At 50.2% G+C, this 25,097-nt stretch overlaps 1 protein-coding gene across 1 annotated transcript in view; it reads left to right on the forward strand.

Annotated features, from left to right (window-relative positions):
• The first annotated feature begins 1,717 nt into the window (after positions 1 to 1,717).
• LOC120035275 (neurotrypsin-like) overlaps positions 1,718 to 25,097 on the forward strand; it is a 30,933-nt gene continuing 7,553 nt past the window's right edge. Inside the window, exons 1-7 of the mRNA XM_038982069.1 lie at positions 1,718 to 2,096; positions 3,592 to 3,730; positions 13,087 to 13,268; positions 14,821 to 14,971; positions 21,878 to 22,056; positions 23,436 to 23,577; positions 23,700 to 23,884. Of these exons, the coding sequence (XP_038837997.1) occupies positions 1,718 to 2,096; positions 3,592 to 3,730; positions 13,087 to 13,268; positions 14,821 to 14,971; positions 21,878 to 22,056; positions 23,436 to 23,577; positions 23,700 to 23,884 (1,357 nt within the window). The remainder of the gene's footprint in view (positions 2,097 to 3,591; positions 3,731 to 13,086; positions 13,269 to 14,820; positions 14,972 to 21,877; positions 22,057 to 23,435; positions 23,578 to 23,699; positions 23,885 to 25,097) is intronic.

Here is a 25,097-nt window from a genome sequence, read left to right on the forward strand (position 1 = left end):
AACACCTTTATTTAACCAGGTAGGCTAGTGGAGAACACCTTTATTTAACCAGGTAGTGGAGAACACCTTTATTTAACCAGGTAGTGGAGAACACCTTTATTTAACCAGGTAGTGGAGAACACCTTTATTTAACCAGGTAGTGGAGAACACCTTTATTTAACCAGGTAGTGGAGAACACCTTTATTTAACCAGGTAGTGGAGAACACCTTTATTTAACCAGGTAGTGGAGAACACCGTTATTTAACCAGGTAGTGGAGAACACCTTTATTTAACCAGGTAGGCTAGTGGAGAACACCTTTATTTAACCAGGTAGTGGAGAACACCTTTATTTAACCAGGTAGTGGAGAACACCTTTATTTAACCAGGTAGGCTAGTGGAGAACACCTTTATTTAACCAGGTAGTGGAGAACACCTTTATTTAACCAGGTAGTGGAGAACACCTTTATTTAACCTGGGAGGCTAGTGGAGAACACCTTTATTTAACCAGGTAGGCTAGTTGAGAACACCTTTATTTAACCAGGTAGTGGAGAACACCTTTATTTAACCAGGTAGGCTAGTTGAGAACACGTTCTCATTTATAACTGTGACCTGGACAAGATAAAGCAAAGCAGTGCGACACAAACAACAACACAGAGTTACACATTTAGAATAAACAAAACATACAGTCAATAACACAGTAGAAAAGTATATATACAGTGTGTGCAAATGTAGTAAGATTAGGGAGGTAAGGCAATAAATAGGCCATAGTGGCGAAATAATTACAATTTAGCAATTAAACACTGGAATGGTAGATTGAGATGTAGATCTATGAAATGACGTCTTGAAACAGACTCAGTTGCCCGGTCATGTTCTGTAACACCTCCCTCTTTACGATGTAGGACGAGTCTTCAACCAGGAGCCAAGAGGTAGTTAACGTGTGGGATGTATAATGTGAATTAACATTTTGTTCTATTCAATTCATTATTATTATTATTATTATTCTCATGTTATTTTGTTTATTCTCTGATTGTCATGATCATAATCCCAGCCCTGTAGGATACATCCACCTTGTTATGGCCCATCAATAGGGCTATTAAACACACACACACACACACACACACACACACACACACACACACACACACACACACACACACACACACACACACACCCCCACACACACACACACACACACACACACACACACACACACACACACACACACACACACACACACACACACTTGGGGCTCCCGAGTGGTGCAGTGGTCTAAGGCACTGCATCTCAGTGCTAGAAGCGTCACTACAGACCCTGGTTTGATTCCAGGCTGTATCACAACCGACGGGATAGGGGTTGGCCGGTGTAGGCCGTCATTGTAAATAACAATTTGTTCTTAACCGACTTGCCTAGTTACATAAAGGTTAAATAAAACACGCAACACACAAGCGCGAGAGTCACTCGGGATCTCATTAACTACCGGGCTCGGGGCACGCGCTCTGTCTCGTTCATTGATCCGCGTCTCTTTTAAAAACTCGTTTCTAGCGCGTTATTCTCACACACACACACACACCCGGTCCCGCTCGATCCTATCCCACGCTATGTAGACAAGTTCAGAATCAAGAGAGCGCGTTTCTGGGAAGACGTGGCGTGAACCGGTTTAGTGGTTTTTCTCTCTCGGTTATGGACTACATTTGAGAGCGAGTAGAGAGAGGGAGAAAAGGCTGAACCGAGAAAACAAATGTCTAGGCTACTCTTCGACAACATCATGGACTCTGCTCTCCTCTCAGTCGTTACGCTGGTCGTTGTTTTCGCCTCCTCCTCCTCCTACTCTCTGTCCTCCTCCGACGTCGTTCCCTCTCCTTCCTTCATTCTACCGTTTACCGACTGTATCCAGAGCCGCGGGAGAGACGGGTTCTACCAAGGGGCTGTGGACGTGACGGAGTCCGGTGCGGTGTGTATGAGGTGGAGCGAGGTAGCGGGGTTTGAGGAGCGTTATCCGGGTAAAGGGTTGGGGGATCATAACCGCTGTCGGAACCCGGACAACAGGATCAGACCCTGGTGTTTCTTCAGGAACAGCCGCGGCAGAACCGACTGGGGCTACTGCGACTGTAAACAAGGTGCAGGAAGGAGAGAGAGGGGGGTGTGTGTGTGTGTGTGTGTGTGTGTGTGTGTGTGTGTGTGTGTGGGTGTGGGTGTGGGTGTGGGTGTGGGTGTGTGTGTGTGTGTGTGGCAACAGCAGGGCATGTCTCAGCAGATGGAAGCATCTCATTAATATTGAGGTATGTGTCTGGTTGGTGGCTAGAATAAGAAACGTTTTTATGTTAAAATGTACCAAGATAGACAAGCTGCCAGTCATTAGGGGGAGACTCTACCAAGATAGACAAGCTGTCAGTCATTAGGGGGAGACTCTACCAAGATAGACAAGCTGCCAGTCATTAGGGGGAGACTCTACCAAGATAGACAAGCTGTCAGTCATTAGGGGGAGACTCTACCAAGATAGACAAGCTGTCAGTCATTAGGGGGAGACTCTACCAAGATAGACAAGCTGCCAGTCATTAGGGGGAGACTCTACCAAGATAGACAAGCTGTCAGTCATTAGGGGGAGACTCTACCAAGATAGACAAGCTGCCAGTCATTAGAGGGAGACTCTACCAAGATAGACAAGCTGTCAGTCATTAGGGGGAGACTCTACCAAGATAGACAAGATGCCATTCATTAGGGGGAGACTCTATCAAGATAGACAAGATGCCAGTCATTAGGGGGAGACTCTACCAAGATAGACAAGCTGTCAATCATTAGGGGGAGACTCTACCAAGATAGACAAGCTGCCAGTCATTAGTGGGAGACTCTACCAAGATAGACAAGCTGTCAGTCATTACGGGGAGACTCTACCAAGATAGACAAGCTGTCCGTCATTAGGGGGAGACTCTACCAAGATAGACAAGCTGTCAGTCATTAGGGGGAGACTCTACCAAGATAGACAAGCTGCCTGTCATTAGGGGGAGACTCTACCAAGATAGACAAGCTGTCAGTCATTAGGGGGAGACTCTACCAAGATAGACAAGCTGCCTGTCATTAGGGGGAGACTCTACCAAGATAGACAAGCTGCCAGTCATTAGGGGGAGACTCTACCAAAATAGACAAGCTGTCAGTCATTAGGGGGAGACTCTACCAAGATAGATAAGCTGTCAGTCATTAGGGGGAGAATCTACCAAGATAGACAAGCTGCCTGTCATTAGAGGGAGACTCTACCAAGATAGACAAGCTGCCAGTCATTAGGGGGAGACTCTACCAAGATAGATAAGCTGTCAGTCATTAGGTGTGGACCGGGTGCTATTCTGTGTGTGTGTGTGTGTGTGTGTGTGTGTGTGTGTGTGTGTGTGTGTGTGTGTGTGTGTGTGTGTGTGTGTGTGTGTGTGTGTGTGTGTGTGTGTGTGTGTGTGTGTGTGTGTGTCTCTCTCGCTCTCTCTCTCTCTCTCTCTCACTCTGTCACTCTCTCTGTCTCTCTCTCTCTGTCACTCTCGATCTCTCTCTCTCTCTGTCTCTTTCTTTGTCTTCCTCTCTCTCCCTCAGTGTAAAATGATCTAAACGGTGTGTGTGTGTCTCGTCCAGGGTCAGTGCGCCTGCAGGGCGGCCGCTCTAAGCTGGATGGCAGGGTGGAGGTGTATCTTCAGGGGGTCTGGGGGTCTGTCTGTAGTGATGACTGGGGAGACCAGGACGCTAATGTTGTCTGCAGACAGCTGGGACAGGGGTGAGTCACACCCATGCACACGCACAACACACGTGCACACCCACACACACTCACATATGCAGCCTCACACACGAACAAAAGAAATAGGAAGTGAAAAAGAAAGGAGTGAAGCGGTTATCCTATAGAAAGGGAGTGGAGCGGTTATCCTATAAAAAGGAGTGGAGCGGTTATCCTATAAAAAGGAGTGTAGCGGTTATCCTATAGAAAGGAGTGGAGCGGTTATCCTATAAAAGGGAGTGGAGCGGTTATCCTATAAAAGGGAGTGGAGCAGTTATCCTATAAAAAGGAGTGGAGCGGTTATCCTATAAAAGGGAGTGGAGCGGTTATCCTATAGAAGGGAGTGGAGCGGTTATCTTATAAAAGGGAGTGGAGCGGTTATCCTATAAAAGGGAGTGGAGCAGTTATCCTATAAAAGGGAGTGGAGCAGTTATCCTATAAAAGGGAGTGGAGCGGTTATCCTATAAAAAGGAGTGGAGCTGTTATCCTATAAAAAGGAGTGGAGCTGTTATCCTATAAAAAGGAGTGGAGCGGATATCCTATAAAAAGGAGTGGAGCGGATATCCTATAAAAGGGAGTGGAGCGGTTATCCTATAAAAAGGAGTGGAGCGGTTATCCTATAAAAAGGAGTGGAGCGGTTATCCTATAGAAAGAAAGGAGTGGAGCGGTTATCCTATAAAAGGGAGTGGAGCGGTTATCCTATAAAAAGGAGTGGGCGGTTATCCTATAAAAGGGAGTGGAGCGGTTATCCTATAGAAGGGAGTGGAGCGGTTATCCTATAAAAGGAAGTGGAGCGGTTATCCTATAGAAGGGAGTGGAGCGGTTATGCTATAAAAGGGAGTGGAGCGGTTATCCTATAAAAGGGAATGGAGCGGTTATCCTATAAAAGGGAGTGGAGCGGTTATCCTATAAAAGGGAGTGGAGCGGTTATCCTATAAAAGGGAGTGGAGCGGTTATCCTATAGAAAGGAGTGGAGCGGTTATCCTATAGAAAGAAAGGAGTGGAGTGGTTATCCTATAAAAGGGAGTGGAGCGGTTATCCTATAAAAGGGAGTGGAGCGGTTATCCTATAAAAGGGAGTGGAGCGGTTATCCTATAAAAGGGAGTGGAGCGGTTATCCTATAAAAGGGAGTGGAGCGGTTATCCTATAGAAAGGAGTGGAGCGGTTATCCTATAGAAAGGAGTGGAGCGGTTATCCTATAGAAAGAAAGGAGTGGAGCGGTTATCCTATAAAAGGGAGTGGAGCGGTTATCCTATAAAAGGGAGTGGAGCGGTTATCCTATAAAAGGGAGTGGAGCGGTTATCCTATAAAAGGGAGTGGAGCGGTTATCCTATAAAAGGGAGTGGAGCGGTTATCCTATAAAAGGGAGTGGAGCGGTTATCCTATAGAAAGGAGTGGAGCGGTTATCCTATAGAAAGAAAGGAGTGGAGTGGTTATCCTATAAAAGGGAGTGGAGCGGTTATCCTATAAAAGGGAGTGGAGCGGTTATCCTATAAAAGGGAGTGGAGCGGTTATCCTATAAAAGGAGTGGAGCGGTTATCCTATAAAAGGGAGTGGAGCGGTTATCCTATAGAAAGGAGTGGAGCGGTTATCCTATAGAAAGAAAGGAGTGGAGTGGTTATCCTATAAAAGGGAGTGGAGCGGTTATCCTATAAAAGGGAGTGGAGCGGTTATCCTATAAAAGGGAGTGGAGCGGTTATCCTATAAAAAGGAGTGGAGCGGTTATCCTATAAAAGGGAGTGGAGCGGTTATCCTATAAAAGGGAGTGGAGCGGTTATCCTATAAAAGGGAGTGGAGCGGTTATCCTATAAAAGGGAGTGGAGCGGTTATCCTATAAAAGGGAGTGGAGCGGTTATCCTATAGAAGGGAGTGGAGCGGTTATCCTATAAAAGGGAGTGGAGCGGTTATCCTATAAAAGGGAGTGGAGCGGTTATCCTATAAAAGGGAGTGGAAAGGGAGTGGAGCGGTTATCCTATAAAAGGGAGTGGAGCCGTTATCCTATAAAAGGGAGTGGAGCAGTTATCCTATAAAAGGGAGTGGAGCGGTTATCCTATAAAAGGGAGTGGAGCAGTTATCCTATAAAAGGGAGTGGAGCGGTTATCCTATAAAAGGAGTGGAGCGGTTATCCTATAAAAAGGAGTGGAGCGGTTATCCTATAAAAGGGAGTGGAGCGGTTATCCTATAGAAGGGAGTGGAGCGGTTATCCTATAAAAGGGAGTGGAGCGGTTATCCTATAAAAGGGAGTGGAGCGGTTATCCTATAAAAGGGAGTGGAGCGGTTATCCTATAAAAGGGAGTGGAGCGGATATCCTATAGAAGGGAGTGGAGCGGTTATCCTATAAAAGGGAGTGGAGCGGTTATCCTATAGAAGGGAGTGGAGCGGTTATCCTATAAAAAGGAGTGGAGCGGTTATCCTATAAAAGGGAGTGGAGCGGTTATCCTATAAAAGGGAGTGGAGCGGTTATCCTATAAAAGGGAGTGGAGCGGATATCCTATAAAAGGGAGTGGAGCGGTTATCCTATAAAAGGGAGTGGAGCGGATATCCTATAAAAGGGAGTGGAGCGGTTATCCTATAAAAGGGAGTGGAGCGGATATCCTATAAAAGGGAGTGGAGCAGTTATCCTATAAAAGGAGTGGAGCGTTTATCCTATCAAAGGGAGTGGAGCGGTTATCCTATAAAAGGAGTGGAGCGGTTATCCTATAAAAGGGAGTGGAGCGGTTATCCTATAACTCCTTCTCCTCCTGTTTCTTCTCCTCCTCTCCTCCTCTCATTTCCTCTCCTTTCCTATCCGCTCTCCTTTCCTCTCCCTTCTCCTCCTCTCCTTTCCTCCCAGCTCTCCTTTCCTCCCAGCTCTCCTTTCCTCCCCACTCTCCTTTCCTCCCCGCTCTCCTTTCCTCTCTGCTCTCCTTTCCTCTCCGCTCTCCTCCTCTCCTTTACTCCCAGCTCTCCTTTCCTCCCCGCTCTCCTTTCCTCTCCGCTCTCCTCTCCTCTCCTTTCTTCTCCTCCTCTCATCCTCTAATTTCATCTCCTTTCCTCTCCGCTCTCCTTTCCTTTCCGCTCTCCTCCTCTCCTTTACTCCCAGCTCTCCTTTCCTCCCCGCTCTCCTTTCCTCTCCGCTCTCCTCTCCTCTCCTTTCTTCTCCTCCTCTCATCCTCTAATTTCATCTCCTTTCCTCTCCTCCTCTAATTTCATCTCCTTTCCTCTCCGCTCTCCTTTCCTTTCCGCTCTCCTTTCCTCTCCTTTCTCCTCCTCTCCTCCTCTCCTCTCTCCTTTCCTTTCCGCTCTCCATTCCTCTCCTTTCTCCTCCTCTCCTCTCTCCTTTCCTTTCCGCTTTCCATTCCTCTCCTTTCTCCTCCTCTCCTCCTCTCCTCTCTCCTTTCTTCTCCTCCTCTCCTTTCCTCTCCTCTCTCCTTTCTTCTCCTCCTCTCCTTTCCTCTCTGCTCTCCTTTCCTCCCAGCTCTCCTTTCTTCTCCTCCTCTCCTCCTCTCCTTTCCTCTCCTCTCTCCTTTCCTCCTCGCTCTCCTTTCCTCTCCCTTCTCCTCCTTTCCTCTCCTCCTCTCCTTTCCTCTCCTCCTCTCCTTTCCTCTCCTCCTCTCCTTTCCTCTCTTCCTCCTCTCCTTTCCTCTCCTCCTCTCCTTTCTTCTCCTCTTCTTTCTTCTCCTCCTCTCCTTTCCTCTCCTCCTCTCCTCCTCTCCTTTCCTCTCCTCCTCTCCTTTCCTCTCCTCCTCTCCTTTCTTCTCCTCCTCTCCTTTCTTCTCCTCCTCTCCTCCTCTCCTTTCCTCTCCTCTCTCCTTTCCTCTCCTCCTCTCCTTTCCTCTCCGCTCTCCTTTTCTCCACACAAACAGTCTTTGTAGTCTGTCCCATCCTGACCCTCAGATTCCAACCCCTCCCCCCACCTCAAGTCCTTTGCTAGCTATTTACCCCCTACTCCATCACACACACTTAATGTAGTGGTATTGACTGTGGGTCATAGCCTGTAGAAGGGGATACTATGGGTCATAGCCTGTAGAAGGGGATACTATGGGTCATAGCCTGGGTCATAGCCTGTAGAAGGGGATTCTGTGGGTCATAGCCTGTAGAAGGGGATACTGTGGGTCATAGCCTGTAGAAGGGGATACTGTGGGTCATAGCCTGTAGAAGGGGAGACTATGGGTCATAGCCTGTAGAAGGGGATACTATGGGTCATAGCCTGTAGAAGGGGATACTATGGGTCATAGCCTGTAGAAGGGGATACTATGGGTCATAGCCTGTAGAAGGGGATACTATGGGTCATAGCCTGTAGAAGGGGATACTATGGGTCATAGCCTGTAGAAGGGGAGACTATGGGCCTGTAGAAGGGGATATTATGGGTCATAGCCTGTAGAAGGGGAGACTATGGGTCATAGCCTGTAGAAGGGGATACTATGGGTCATAGCCTGTAGAAGGGGAGACTATGGGCCTGTAGAAGGGGATATTATGGGTCATAGCCTGTAGAAGGGGATACTATGGGTCATAGCCTGTAGAAGGGGAGACTATGGGTCATAGCCTGTAGAAGGGGAGACTATGGGTCATAGCCTGTAGAAGGGGACTCTATGGGTCATAGCCTGTAGAAGGGGAGACTATGGGTCATAGCCTGTAGAAGGGGATACTGTGGGTCATAGCCTGTAGAAGGGGATACTATGGGTCATAGCCTGTAGAAGGGGAGACTATGGGTCATAGCCTGTAGAAGGGGAGACTATGGGTCATGGGTCATAGCCTGTAGAAGGGGATACTATGGGTCATAGCCTGTAGAAGGTGATACTGTGGGTCATAGCCTGTAGAAGGGGACACTATGGGTCATAGCCTGTAGAAGGGGAGACTATGGGTCATGGGTCATAGCCTGTAGAAGGGGATACTATGGGTCATAGCCTGTAGAAGGGGCAATATGGGTCATAGCCTGTAGAAGGGGATACTATGGGTCATGGGTCATAGCCTGTAGAAGGGGATACTATGGGTCATAGCCTGTAGAAGGGGACACTATGGGTCATAGCCTGTAGAAGGGGAGACTATGGGCCATGGGTCATAGCCTGTAGAAGGGGATACTATGGGTCATAGCCTGTAGAAGGGGACACTATGGGTCATAGCCTGTAGAAGGGGAGACTATGGGTCATGGGTCATAGCCTGTAGAAGGGGATACTATGGGTCATAGCCTGTAGAAGGGGATACTATGGGTCATAGCCTGTAGAAGGGGATACTATGGGTCATAGCCTGTAGAAGGGGATACTATGGGTCATAGCGTGTAGAAGGGGATACTTTGGGTCATAGCCTGTAGAAGGGGTTACTATGGGTCATAGCCTGTAGAAGGGGATACTATGGGTCATGGGTCATAGCCTGTAGAAGGGGATACTATGGGTCATAGCCTGTAGAAGGGGATACTATGGGTCATAGCCTGTAGAAGGGGATACTATGGGTCATAGCCTGTAGAAGGGGACACTATGGGTCATAGCCTGTAGAAGGGGAGACTATGGGTCATAGCCTGTAGAAGGGGATACTATGGGTCATAGCCTGTAGAAGGGGACACTATGGGTCATAGCCTGTAGAAGGGGAGACTATGGGTCATGGGTCATAGCCTGTAGAAGGGGACACTATGGGTCATAGCCTGTAGAAGGGGAGACTATGGGTCATGGGTCATAGCCTGTAGAAGGGGATACTATGGGTCTAGCCTGTAGAAGGGATACTATGGGTCATAGCCTGTAGAAGGGATACTATGGGTCATAGCCTGTAGAAGGGGATACTATGGGTCATAGCCTGTAGAAGGTGATACTATGGGATAGCCTGTAGAAGGTACTGTGGGTCATAGCTGTAGACGGGATACTATGGGCCTGTAGAGGGGATACTATGGGTCATAGCCTGTAGAAGGGGATACTATGGGTCATAGCCTGGGTCATAGCCTGTAGAAGGGGATACTATGGGTCATAGCCTGTAGAAGGGGATACTATGGGTCATAGCCTGTAGAAGGGGATACTATGGGTCATAGCCTGTAGAAGGGGATACTGTGGGTCATAGCCTGTAGAAGGGGAGACTATGGGTCATAGCCTGTAGAAGGGGATACTATGGGTCATAGTCTGTAGAAGGGGATACTATGGGTCATAGCCTGTAGAAGGGGATACTGTGGGTCATAGCCTGTAGAAGGGGATACTATGGGTCATAGTCTGTAGACGGGGATACTATGGGTCATAGCCTGTAGAAGGGGATACTATGGGTCATAGCCTGTAGAAGGGGATACTATGGGTCATAGCCTGTAGAAGGGGATACTATGGGTCATAGCCTGTAGAAGGGGATACTATGGGTCATAGCCTGTAGAAGGGGATACTATGGGTCATAGCCTGTAGAAGGGGATACTATGGGTCATAGCCTGTAGAAGGGGATACTATGGGTCATAGCCTGTAGAAGGGGATACTATGGGCCTGTAGACGGGGATACTATGGTCATAGCCTGTAGAAGGGGATACTATGGGTCATAGCCTGTAGAAGGGGACACTATGGGTCATAGCCTGTAGAAGGGGAGACTATGGGTCATAGCCTGTAGAAGGGGATACTATGGGTCATAGCCTGTAGAAGGGGAGACTGTGGGTCATAGCCTGTAGAAGGGGATACTATGGGTCATAGCCTGTAGAAGGGGATACTATGGGTCATAGCCTGTAGAAGGGGATACTATGGGTCATAGCCTGTAGAAGGGGATACTATGGGCCTGTAGAAGGGGATTTTATGGGTCATAGCCTGTAGAAGGGGATACTATGGGTCATAGCCTGTAGAAGGGGATACCATGGGTCAGCCTGTAGAAGGGGATACTATGGGTCATAGCCTGTAGAAGGGGATACTATGGGTCATAGCCTGTAGAAGGGGATACTATGGGTCATAGCCTGTAGAAGGGGATACTATGGGCCTGTAGAAGGGGATACTATGGGTCATAGCCTGTAGAAGGGGATACTATGGGTCATAGCCTGTAGAAGGGGATACTATGGGTCATAGCCTGTAGAAGGGGATACTGGGTCATAGCCTGTAGAAGGGGATACTATGGGTCATAGCCTGTAGAAGGGGATACTATGGGTCTAGCCTGTAGAAGGGGATACTATGGGTCATAGCCGTAGAAGGGATACTAGGGTCATAGCCTGAGATGGGATATATGGTCATAGCCTGTAGAAGGGGAGACTATGGGTCATAGCCTGTAGACGGGGATACTGTGGGTCATAGCCTGTAGACGGGGATACTATGGGCCTGTAGACGGGGATACTATGGGTCATAGCCTGTAGAAGGGGATACTGTGGGTCATAGCCTGTAGAAGGGGAGACTATGGGTCATAGCCTGTAGAAGGGGATACATAGCCTGTAGAAGGAGACTCTGGGCTAGCTGTGAAGGGGTACTATGGGTCATAGCTGTAGAAGGGGATACCATGGGTCATAGCTGTAGAAGGGGATACTATGGGTCATAGCCTGTAGAGGGGATACTATGGGTCATAGCCTGTAGAAGGGGATACTATGGGTCATAGCCTGTAGAAGGGATAATGGGCCTGTGAAGGGGATACTATGGGTCATAGCCTGTAGAAGGGGATACTATGGGTCATAGCCTGTAGAAGGGGATACTATGGGTCATAGCCTGTAGAAGGGGATACTATGGGTCATAGCCTGTAGAAGGGATACTATGGTCATAGCCTGTAGAAGGGGAACTATGGGTCATAGCCTGTAGAAGGGGATACTATGGGTCATAGCCTGTAGAAGGGGATACTATGGTCATAGCCTGTAGAAGGGGATACTATGGGTCATAGCCTGTAGAAGGGGATACTATGGGTCATAGCCTGTAGAAGGGGATACTATGGGTCATAGCCTGTAGAAGGGGATACTATGGGCCTGTAGAAGGGGATACTATGGGTCATAGCCTGTAGAAGGGGATACTATGGGTCATAGCCTGTAGAAGGGGATACTATGGGTCATAGCCTGTAGAAGGTGATACTATGGGTCATAGCCTGTAGAAGGTCATAGCCTGTAGAAGGTGATACTATGGGTCATAGCCTGTAGAAGGGGATACTATGGGTCATAGCCTGTAGAAGGGGATACTATGGGTCATAGCCTGTAGAAGGGGATACTATGGGTCATAGCCTGTAGAAGGGGATACTATGGGTCATAGCCTGTAGAAGGGGATACTATGGGTCAGCCTGTAGAAGGGGATACTATGGGTCATAGCCTGTAGAAGGGGATACTATGGGTCATAGCCTGTAGAAGGGGATACTATGGGTCATAGCCTGTAGAAGGGGATACTATGGGTCATAGCCTGTAGAAGGGGATACTAGGGTCATAGCCGTAGAAGGTCATAGCTGTAGAAGGGTTACTAGGGTCATAGCCTGTAGATAGAGGGTTATTATGGTCATAGCCGTAGAAGGTATATGGGTATAGCCTGTAGAAGGGGGTACTATGGGTCATAGCCTGTAGAAGGGGATACTATGGGTCATAGCCTGTAGAAGGTCATAGCCTGTAGAAGGGGTTACTATGGGTCATAGCCTGTAGAAGGGGTTATTATGGGTCATAGCCTGTAGAAGGGGATACTATGGGTCATAGCCTGTAGAAGGTGATACTATGGGTCATAGCCTGTAGAAGGGGATACTATGGGTGATAGCCTGTAGAAGGGGAGACTGTGGGTCATAGCCTGTAGAAGGGGATACTATGGGTCTACTGGGACAGGAAGGAGGGGGGAGATGTGGACAGATCCTATCCAGAGACAGAGCTCCTCGGCTGCGGTGGGAGAGGTGGAGAGACCTCTTGATTTCCCTGGAGGACAGAGAGACACTGCGACCTCTGACATGCTGACACCGATACACACACCGATACACACACACACACACACACACACACACACACACACAAAGCGCCAGAGATCAGGTCAGATACAGACAGACGTTAGCTACATGCTAAAGAGGGTGACAGTGATTGGTTTAAAACGACTGCTTGACTGTGTGTGTGTGTGTGTGTGTGTGTGTGTGTGTGTGTGTGTGTGTGTGTGTGTGTGTGTGTGTGTGTGTGTGTGTGTGTGTGTGTGTGTGTGTGTGTGTGTGTGTGTGTGTGTGTGTGTGTGTGTGTGTGTGTCTGTGTGCATCCTGTCTGTCTGTCTGTCTGTCTGTCTGTCTGTCTGTCTGTCTGTCTGTCTGTCTGTCTGTCTGTCTGTCTGTCTCTCTGTGTGTGTGGGCCTGCTTGTGTCTGTCTGTCTGTCTGTCTGTCTGTCTGTCTGTCTGTCTGTCTGTCTGTCTGTCTGTCTGTCTGTCTGTCTGTCTGTCTGTCTGTCTGTCTGTGTGTGGGCCTGCGTGTGTCTGTCTGTCTCTGTGTGTGTGTCTCCATCTCTCTCTCCCTGTAGTTTCTCTGGGCGAGCACGCTCCTCCGCCCTATCTCCTCGAGGGGGTGTGGTCAGAATGCACTGGGGGGCGGTCCACTGTCAGGGGGAGGAGCCTGATATACTGCAGTGTCCCAGTGTCCCATGGAACGGAGGGGAGTGTCCCCACGCTGCAGCCGTCACCTGTTCCCCATTGGAAGGTGGTGGTGGGAGGGACTAGTACTATTCAGACTGGACCAGTACTATTCAGACTGGACTAGTACTATTCAGACTGGACTAGTACTATTCAGACTGGACTAGTACTACTAAGACTGGACTAGTACTATTCAGACTGGACTAGTACTATTCAGACTGGACTAGTACTATTTAGACTGGACTAGTACTATTCAGACTGGACTAGTACTATTCAGACTGGACTAGTACTATTTAGACTGGACTAGTACTATTCAGACTGGACTAGTACTATTCAGACTGGACTAGTACTATTTAGACTGGACTAGTACTATTCAGACTGGACTAGTACTATTCAGACTGGACTAGTACTATTTAGACTGGACTAGTACTATTCCTCCTGGACTAGTACTATTCAGACTGGACTAGTACTATTCAGACTGGACTAGTACTATTCAGACTGGACTAGTACTATTCAGACTGGACTAGTACTATTCAGACTGGGCTAGAAGAACATGTGTGGGGGGGACTAGTACTATTCAGACTGGACTAGTACAATTCAGACTAGACTAGTACTATTCAGACTGGACTAGTACTATTCAGACTGGACTAGTACAATTCAGACTGTACTAGTACTATTTAGACTGGACTAGTACTATTCAGACTGGACTAGTACTATTCAGAGTGGACTAGTACTATTTAGACTGGACTAGTACTATTCGGACTGGACTAGTACTATTCAGACTGGACTAGTACTATTTAGACTGGACTAGTACTATTCAGACTAGAATAGTACTATTCAGACTGGACTAGTACTATTCAGACTGGACTAGTACTATTTAGACTGGACTAGTACTATTCAGACTGGACTAGTACTATTCAGATTGGACTAGTACTATTCAGACTGGACTAGTACAATTCAGACTGGACTAGTACTATTTAGACTGGACTAGTACTATTTAGACTGGACTAGTACTATTCAGACTGGACTAGTACTATTCAGACTGGACTAGTACTATTCAGACTGGACTAGTACTATTTAGACTGGATTAGTACTATTTAGACTGGACTAGTACTATTTAGACTGGACTAGTACTATTCAGACTATACTAGTACTATTCAGACTGGACTAGTACTATTTAGACTGGACTAGTACTATTCAGACTGGACTAGCACTATTCAGACTGGACTAGTACTATTCAGACTGGACTAGTACTATTCAGACTGGACTAGTACTATTCCGACTGGGCTAGTACTACTCAGACTGGACTAGTACTATTCAGACTGGACTAGTACTATTCAGACTGGGCTAGTACTATTCAGACTGGACTAGTACTATTCAGACTGGACTAGTACTATTCAGACTGGACTAGTACTATTCAGACTGGACTAGTACTATTCAGACTGGACTAGTACTATTCAGACTGGACTAGTACTATTTAGACTGGACTAGTACTAATCAGGCTGGACTAGTACTATTCAGACTGGACTAGTACTATTCAGACTGGGCTAGTAGAACATGCAGGGGGTTAGGTAGTTTGGGCTAACTCTGTCCTATGTGTTTCGTTGTGGTGTGTCTGTGTCCAGTGGTAGCAGTGGTGCCAGTGAGGTTGGTGGGGGGCGTGGCAGCGTGGGAGGGGCGTGTTGAGGTGTTCCACGGGGGCGTGTGGGGATCCGTCTGCGACGACCAATGGGATGAGAGCGACGTGGAGGTCGTCTGTCGACAGCTGGGCCTGGGGTGAGAGCACACACACCTTAAGCACACACACCTTAAGCACACACACACGTAAGCGTGCAAGCATGTACACACACTCACACCAGACCTGAATTTAAAAAACTTGAAAGAATTGATTCAAATCCTTTATCTGTGTCCACATCCTCTCTTAATCCAGGAAGACAATCACTCTCGTAGCTATAGACCCTAATCCAGGAAGCCAATCACTCTCGTAGCTATAGATCCTAATCCAGGAAGACAATCACTCTCGTAGCTATAGACCCTAATCCAGGAAGCCAATCACTCTCGTAGCTATAGACCCTAATCCAGGAAGCCAATCACTCTCGTAGCTATAGACCCTAATCCAGGAAGCCAATCACTCTCGTAGCTATAGACCCTAATCCAGGAAGCCAATCACTCTCGTAGCTATAGATCCTAATCCAGGAAGACAATCACTCTCGTAGCTATAGACCCTAATCCAGGAAGCCAATCACTCTCGTAGCTATAGATCCTAATCCAGGAAGACAATCACTCTCGTAGCTATAGACCCTAATCCAGGAAGCCAATCACTCTCGTAGCTATAGATCCCAATCCAGGAAGACAATCACTCTCGTAGCTATAGACCCTAATCCAGGAAGACAATCACGCTTGTAGCTATAGATCCTAATCCAGGAAGACTATCACTCTCGTAGCTATAGATCCTAATCCAGGAAGACTATCACTCTCGTAGCTATAGATCCTAATCCAGGAAGACAATCACTCTCGTAGCTATAGACCCTAATCCAGGAAGACAATCACTCTCGTAGCTATAGATCCTAGTCCAGGAAGCCAATCACTCTCGTAGCTATAGATCCTAATCCAGGAAGACAATCACTCTCGTAGCTATAGATCCTAGTCCAGGAAGCCAATCACTCTCGTAGCTATAGACCCTAATCCAGGAAGACAATCACGCTCGTAGCTATAGATCCTAATCCAGGAAGACTATCACGCTCGTAGCTATAGATCCTAATCCAGGAAGACAATCACGCTCGTAGCTATAGACCCTAATCCAGGAAGACAATCACGCTCGTAGCTATAGACCCTAATCCAGGAAGACAATCACTCTCGTAGCTATAGATCCTAGTCCAGGAAGCCAATCACTCTCGTAGCTATAGATCCTAATCCAGGAAGACAATCACTCTCGTAGCTATAGATCCTAATCCAGGAAGACAATCCCTCTCGTAGCTATAGACCCTAATCCAGGAAGACAATCACGCTCGTAGCTATAGATCCTAATCCAGGAAGACTATCACGCTCGTAGCTATAGATCCTAATCCAGGAAGACAATCACGCTCGTAGCTATAGACCCTAATCCAGGAAGACAATCACTCTCGTAGCTATAGATCCTAATCCAGGAAGCCAATCACTCTCAAAGCTATCCTGGCTGGGGCCAGGATGGTAGGTTCTATACCCGCTGGGGCCAGGATGGTGGGTTCTATACCCTCTGGGGCCAGGATGGTGGGTTCTATACCCTCTGGGGCCAGGATGGTGGGTTCTATACCCTCTGGGGCCAGGATGGTGGGTTCTATACCCGCTGGGGCCAGGATGGTGGGTTCTATACCCTCTGGGGCCAGGATGGTGGGTTCTATACCCTCTGGGGCCAGGATGGTGGGTTCAATACCCTCTGGGGCCAGGATGGTGGGTTCAATACCCTCTGGGGCCAGGATGGTGGGTTCTATACCCTCTGGGGCCAGGATGGTGGGTTCTATACCCTCTGGGGCCAGGATGGTGGGTTCAATACCCTCTGGGGCCAGGATGGTGGGTTCAATACCCTCTGGGGCCAGGATGGTGGGTTCAATACCCTCTGGGGCCAGGATGGTGGGTGCAATACCCTCTGGGGCCAGGATGGTGGGTTCTATACCCTCTGGGGCCAGGATGTTGGGTTCAATACCCTCTGTGGCCAGGATGGTGGGTTCAATACCCTCTGGGGCCAGGATGGTGGGTTCAATACCCTCTGGGGCCAGGATGGTGGGTTCTATACCCTCTGGGGCCAGGATGGTGGGTTCAATATCCTCTGGGCCAGGATGGTGGGTTCAATACCGCTGGGCCAGGATGGTGGGTACAATACCCTCTGGGGCCAGGATGGTGGGTACAATACCCTCTGGGGCCAGGATGGTGGGTACAATACCCTCTGGGGCCAGGATGGTGGGTACAATACCCTCTGGGGCCAGGATGGTGGGTTCAATACCCTCTGGGGCCAGGATGGTGGGTTCAATACCCTCTGGGGACAGGATGGTGGGTACAATATCTTCTGGGACCAGGATGGTGGGTTCTATACCCGCTGGGGCCTGTATGGGGGGTCCTATACCCGCTGGGGCCAGGATGGTGGGTTCAATACCCACTGGGGACAGGATGGTGGGTTCTATACCCTCTGGAGCCAGGATGGTGGGTTCTATACCCTCTGGGGCCAGGATGGTGGGTTCTATACCTGCTGGGGCCAGGATGGTGGGTTCAATACCCTCTGGGGCCAGGATGGTGGGTTCAATACCCTCTGGGGCCAGGATGGTGGGTTCAATACCCGCTGGGGCCAGGATGGCGGGTTCTATACCCTCCGGGGCTAAGATGGTGGGTTCTATACCCTCTGGGGCTAGGATGGTGGGTTCTATACCTTCTGGGGCCAGGATACAATTCCCTCTGGGGCCAGGATAGTGGGTTTAATACCCTCTGGGGCCAGGATGGTGGGTTTTATACCCTCTGGGGCCAGGATGGTGGGTTCTATACCCTCTGGGGCCAGGATAGTGGGTTTAATACCCTCTGGGGCCAGGATGGTGGGTTCTATACCCTCTAGGGCCAGGATGGTGGGTTCAATATCCTCTGGGGCCAGGATGGTTGGTTCAATACCCTCTGGGGCCAGGATGGTGGGTTCAATACCCTCTGGGGCCAGGATGGTGGGTTCTATACCCTCTGGGGCCAGGATGGTGGGTTCAATATCCTCTGGGGCCAGGATGGTGGGTTCAATACCCGCTGGGGCCAGGATGGTGGGTACAATACCCTCTGGGGCCAGGATGGTGGGTACAATACCCTCTGGGGCCAGGATGGTGGGTTCAATACCCGCTGGGGCCAGGATGGTGGGTTTTATACCCGCTGGGGCCAGGATGGTGGGTTCTATACCCGCTGGGGCCAGGATGGTGGGTTCTATACCCTCTGGGGCCAGGATGGTGGGTTCTATACCCTCTGGGGCCAGGATGGTGGGTTCAATACCCTCTGGGGCCAGGATGGTGGGTTCTATACCCTCTGGGGCCAGGATGGTGGGTTCAATACCCGCTGGGGCCAGGATGGTGGGTTTTATACCCGCTGGGGCCAGGATGGTGGGTTCTATACCCGCTGGGGCCAGGATGGTGGGTACAATACCCTCTGGGGCCAGGATGGTGGGTACAATACCCTCTGGGGCCAGGATGGTGGGTTCAATACCCTCTGGGGACAGGATGGTGGGTACAATACCTTCTGGGACCAGAATGGTGGGTTCTATGCCCTCTGGGGCCAGGATGGTGGGTACAATACCCTCTGGGGCCAGGATGGTGTGTACAATACCCTCTGGGGCCAGGATGGTGGGTTCTATACCCGCTGGGGCCAGGATGGTGGGTTCTATACCCTCTGGGGCCAGGATGGCGGGTTCTATACCCTCTGGGGCTAGGATGGTGGGTTCTATACCTTCTGGGGCCAGGATACAATTCCCTCTGGGGCCAGGATAGTGGGTTTAATACCCTCTGGGGCCAGGATGGTGGGTTCTATACCCTCTGGGGCCAGGATGGTGGGTTCAATATCCTCTGGGGCCAGGATGGTTGGTTCAATACCCTCTGGGGCCAGGATGGTGGGTTCAATACCCTCTGGGGCCAGGATGGTGGGTTCTATACCCTCTGGGGCCAGGATGGTGGGTTCAATATCCTCTGGGGCCAGGATGGTGGGTTCAATACCCGCTGGGGCCAGGATGGTGGGTTCTATACCCTCTGGGGCCAGGATGGTGGGTACAATACCCTCTGGGGCCAGGATGGTGGGTACAATACCCTCTGGGGCCAGGATGGTGGGTTCAATACCCTCTGGGGCCAAGATGGTGGGTTCAATACCCTCTGGGGCCAGGATGGTGGGTTCAATACCCTCTGGGGCCAGGATGGTGGGTACAATACCCTCTTGGGCCAGGATGGTGGGTTCAATACCCTGTGGGGCAGGATGGTGGGTACAATACCTTCTGGGACCAGAATGGTGGGTTCTATGCCCTCTGGGGCCAGGATGGTGGGTTCTATACCCTCTGGGGCCAGGATGGTGGGTTCTATACTCTCTGGGGCCAGGATGGTGGGTACAATACCCTCTGGGGCCAGGATGGTGGGTACTATACCCTCTGGGGCCAGGATGGTGGGTTCTATACCCTCTGGGGCCAGATGGTGGGTTCAATACCCGGGGCCAGGATGGTGGGTTCTATACCCTCTGGGGCCAGGATGGTGGGTTCTATACTCTCTGGGGCCAGGATGGTGGGTTCTATACCCTCTGGGGCCAGGATGGTGGGTTCTATACTCTCTGGGGCCAGGATGGTGGGTTCTATACCCTCTGGGGCCAGGATGGTGGGTTCTATACTCTCTGGGGCCAGGATGGTGGGTTCTATACCCGCTGGGGCCAGGATGGTGGGTTCAATACCCTCTGGGGCCAGGATGGTGGGTACAATACCCTCTGGGGCCAGGATGGTGGGTACAATACCCTCTGGGGCCAGGATGGTGTGTACAATACCCTCTGGGGCCAGGATGGTGGGTTCTATACCCGCTGGGGCCAGGATGGTGGGTGCTATACCCTCTGGGGCCAGGATGGTGGGTTCTATACCCTCTGGGGCCAGGATGGTGGGTTCTATACCCTCTGGGGCCAGGATGGTGGGTTCTATACCCGCTGGGGCCAGGATGGTGGGTTCTATACCCTCTGGGGCCAGGATGGTGGGTTCTATACTCTCTGGGGCCAGGATGGTGGGTTCTATACTCTCTGGGGCCAGGATGGTGGGTTCTATACCCTCTGGGGCCAGGATGGTGGGTTCTATACCCTTGGGGCCAGGAGGTGGGTTCTATACCCTCTGGGGCCAGGATGGTGGGTTCTATACGCTGGGGCCAGGATGGTGGGTTCTTATACCCTCTGGGGCCAGGATGGTGGGTTCTATACTCTCTGGGGCCAGGATGGTGGGTTCATACTCTCTGGGCCAGGATGGTGGTTCTATACCCGCTGGGGCCAGGATGGTGGGTTCTATACCCTCTGGGGCCAGGATGGTGGGTTCTATACTCTCTGGGGCCAGGATGGTGGGTTCTATACTCTCTGGGGCCAGGATGGTGGGTTCTATACTCTCTGGGGCCAGGATGGTGGGTACAATACCCTCTGGGGCCAGGATGGTGGGTTCAATACCCTCTGGGGCCAGGATGGTGGGTTCAATACCCTCTGGGGCCAGGATGGTGGGTTCTATACCCTCTGCGGCCAGGATGGTGGGTTCTATACTCTCTGGGGCCAGGATGGTGGGTTCAATATCCTCTGGGGCCAGGATGGTGGGTTCTATACCCTCTGGGGCCAGGATGGTGGGTTCTATACCCGCTGGGGCCAGGATGGTGGGTTCTATACCCTCTGGGGCCAGGATGTTGAGTTCAATACCCTCTGGGGCCACTCATAGGAAAATGTGTGCTCACGCTATGTCTCTTTGGATGAAAGCGGCTGCTAAAAGTCAGATATTATTTTTATATAGTTTTTGTTGTAGAATTTGTAGGTCTAGAAATCATGTCAAATCATAAAAAAATATTGTGTTATTTTCATGAAGAAAATGTCTCCCCTTTTCTCTCTCTCTCTCTCCACCTCCCCCTCTCTGCTCCCCATCTCTCTCTCCTTCTTCCCCTCCCTCTCTCTCTCTCCTTCCCCTCCCTCCATCTCTCTCTCTCCTTCCCCTCCCTCCATCTCTCTCTCTCCTTCCCCTCCCTCCATCTCTCTAACCTTCCCCTCCCTCCATCTCTCTCTCTCCTTCCCCTCCCTCCATCTCTCTCTCTCCTTCCCCTCCCTCCATCTCTCTCTCTCCTTCCCCTTCCCCCATCTCTTACCTTCCCCTCCTCCATCTTCTCCTCTTCCCCATCCCTCCATCTCTCTCTCCTCCCCTTCTCCTCCTCTCTTCTCCTCCCCCTTCTCCCCATCTCTCTCTCTCCCCTTCCCCTTCCCCACTCCTCTCCCTTCCCCATCCTCTCTCTCTCGTTCCTCCATCTATCTCCTCTCCTCTCCCTCCCCTCATCTCTCTCTCTCCTTCCCCTCCCTCCATCTCTCTCTCTCCTTCCCCTCCCTCCATCTTCTCCTCCTCTCCTCACCTTCCCCATCCTCCTCTCTCCTTCCCCCCCCCTTCCCCCATCTCTCTCTCTCTCCTTACCCCATCTCTTCTCTCTCACTTCCCTCCCTCCATCTCTCTCTCTCCTTCCCCTCCCTCCATCTCTCTCTCTCTCCTTCACCTTCCCACATCTCTCTCTCTCCTTCCCCTTCCCCCATCTCTCTCTCTCTCCTTCCCCCATCTCTCTCTCTCCTTCCCCTCCCCCCCTCTCTCTCTCTCTCCTTCCCCCATCTCTCTCTCTCTCCTTCCCCCATCTCTCTCTCTCCTTCCCCTTCCCCCATCTCTCTCTCTCTCCTTCCCCCATCTCTCTCTCTCCTTCCCCTCCCTCCATCGCTCTCTCTCCTTCCCCTTCCCCTTCCCCATCTCTCTCTCTCTCTCTCCTTACCCCATCTCTCTCTCTCTCCTTCCCCCATCTCTCTCTCCTCCTTCTCTCCCTCTCCCCCATCTCTCTCTCTCTCCTTCCCCCATCTCTCTCTCTCCTTCCCCTCCCTCCATCTCTCTCTCTCCTTCCCCTTCCCCTTCCCCATCTCTCTCTCTCTCTCCTTCTCCCATCTCTCTCTCTCCAGGGGTGTAGCACGAGCGTGGGGTCAGGCGTATTTCGGTGCGGGGTCAGGCAGGGTGTGGCTTGATGAGGTGCGCTGCACGGGGAACGAGCTGACCCTGGAACAGTGTCCTAAAGCTGCCTGGGGAGAACACAACTGTCTCCACTCTGAAGACGCAGGGGTCTCCTGTACCCCTCTCCCTGGTACGATGGGACGCCTTCACACCCACGCTGGTACACACACTACACAGGGGTCTCCTGTACCCCTCTCACTGGTACACACACACACAGGGGTCTCCTGTACCCCTCTCACTGGTACACACACACACAGGGGTCTCCTGTACCCCTGTCACTGGTACACACACACACAGGGGTCTCCTGTACCCCTCTCACTGGTACACACACTACACACTGGTACACACTGGTACACACACTACACACTGGTACACACACTACACACTGGTACACACTGGTACACACACTACACACTGGTACACACTGGTACACACACTACACACTGGTACACACACTACACACTGGTACACACACACACAGGGTAACACCACTACCACTGGTTACACACACTACACACTGGTACACACACTACACACTGGATACTCACTGGGTACACACACTATCACACTGGTACTCACTGGTACACACACTACACACTGGTACTCACTGGTACACACACTACACACTGGTACTCACTGGTACACACACTACACACTGGTACTCACTGGTACACACACTACACACTGGTACTCACTGGTACACACTGGTACACACCGGTACACACACTACACACTGGTACTCACTGGTACACACACTACACACTGGTACTCACTGGTACACACACTACACACTGGTACTCACTGGTACACACACACACAGGGGTCTCCTGTACCCCTCTCACTGGTACACACACACACTGGTACACACACACACTGGTACACACACTACACACTGGTACACACACTACACACTGGTACTCACTGGTACACACACTACACACTGGTACACACACTACACACTGGTACACACACTACACACTGGTACACACACTACACACTGGTACACACCACTACACCACTGGTATTCTCACTGGTACACACACTACACAACTGGTACTCACTGGTACACACACTTACAACTGGTTACACACACTACACACTGGTACACACACTACACACTGGTACTCACTGGTACACACACTACACACTGGTACACACACTACACACTGGTACACACACTACACACTGGTACACACACTACACACTGGTACACACACTACACACTGGTACTCACTGGTACACACACTACACACTGGTACTCACTGGTACACACACTACACACTGGTACACACTGGTACACACACTACACACTGGTACACACACTACACACTGGTACTCACTGGTACACACACTCACATCTCTCTGGGTTACTGTCTCTGACTGCTCTCTCTCTCTCTCTCTCTCTCTCTCTCTCTCTCTCTCTCTCTCTCTCTCTCTCTCTCTCTCTCTCTCTCTCTCTCTCTCTCTCTCTCTCCCTCTCTCTCCATCTCTCTTTCTGTCTGTCTCCAGATGGTTCCGTGCGGTTGTCTGGGGTTAGTGGGAGCAGCGAGGGCAGACTGGAGGTGTTGTATAGAGAGCAGTGGGGGACGGTGTGTGACGACGGATGGACTGACTCTAACACAAAGGTGGTCTGTGGACAGCTGGGGTACAGGTGAGGAGACACACACACACACACACACACACACACACACACACACACACACACACACACACACACACACACACACACACACACACAGTATTTACTGAAACTTAAAGGTGTCTCTCTTTCAGATCAGGGGAGTCTCTTCCTCCGGAGGGGTCAGAGGTCGCCTCAGGTGGGCAGTTTCCGGCGAGGTCAGGCCCCATCCTATTGGACGATGTGAGCTGTACGGGGAAGGAGCCAAGCCTATCACTGTGCAGCAGGAGGGCGTGGCTTAGACATGACTGTTCCCACAAGGAAGATGTCAACATTCGCTGTAGGGACAAACTCACACACACCCTGCAGAGTAAGTACACACACACACACACCCTGCAGAGTAAGTACACACACACACACACCCTGCAGAGTAAGTACACACACACACACACACATATATACACACACACACACACACACACACACCCTGCACAGTAAGTAAACACACACACACACACATATATACACACACACACACACACACACACACACCCTGCACAGTAAGTAAACACACACACACACCATATATACACACACACACACACACACACCACACACACACACACACACACACAACACACACACACACACACAAATCACACACCACAACCACACACACACACACACCACACAAACACCACAACCACACACACACACCACACAAACACCACAACCACACACACACACACCACACAAACCACACACCACAACCACACACACACACAACACACCACAAACACACACACACACACACACACACACACACACACACACACACACACACACACACACCACACAACACCGGCACAGTAAGTACAAACACACAACACACACCAAACACACTACACACACCAGCACAGTAAGTAAACACACACACACCCACACCAACACACACACATATATACACACACACACACACACACCCTGCACAGTAAGTAAACACACACACACATATATACAAACACCACACAACACCAGCCACAGTAAGTAAACACAAACACACACACACACACACACAAACATATATACACACACACAACACACACACCTGCACAGGAGTCACAACACACACATATATACCACACACACACACACACCCTGCACTGTAAGGTAAAACACAACACACACAATACACACACACACACACACACAAACACACACACACACACACACACACACACACACACACACACACACACACACACACACACACACACACACACACACACACACACACCTCCCCAGTAAGTATTGTCTGTAGTATTCACATACTATAATAGGTTAGATCTTTTACATATGGAGAGAGGAGAGAGACACACTGTCTGTCTGTCTGTCTGTCTGTCTGTCTGTCTGTCTGTCTGTCTGTCGGAGAAACACTGTCTGTCTGTCGGAGAAACACTGTCTGTCTGTGTGTCTGTCTGTCGGAGAAACACTGTCTGTCTGTCTGTCTGTCTGTCTGTCGGAGAAAACACTGTCTGTCTGTCTGTCTGTCG

This window comes from Salvelinus namaycush, unplaced genomic scaffold (assembly GCF_016432855.1).
Source record: "Salvelinus namaycush isolate Seneca unplaced genomic scaffold, SaNama_1.0 Scaffold1002, whole genome shotgun sequence".
Lineage (NCBI taxonomy): Eukaryota > Metazoa > Chordata > Actinopteri > Salmoniformes > Salmonidae > Salvelinus > Salvelinus namaycush.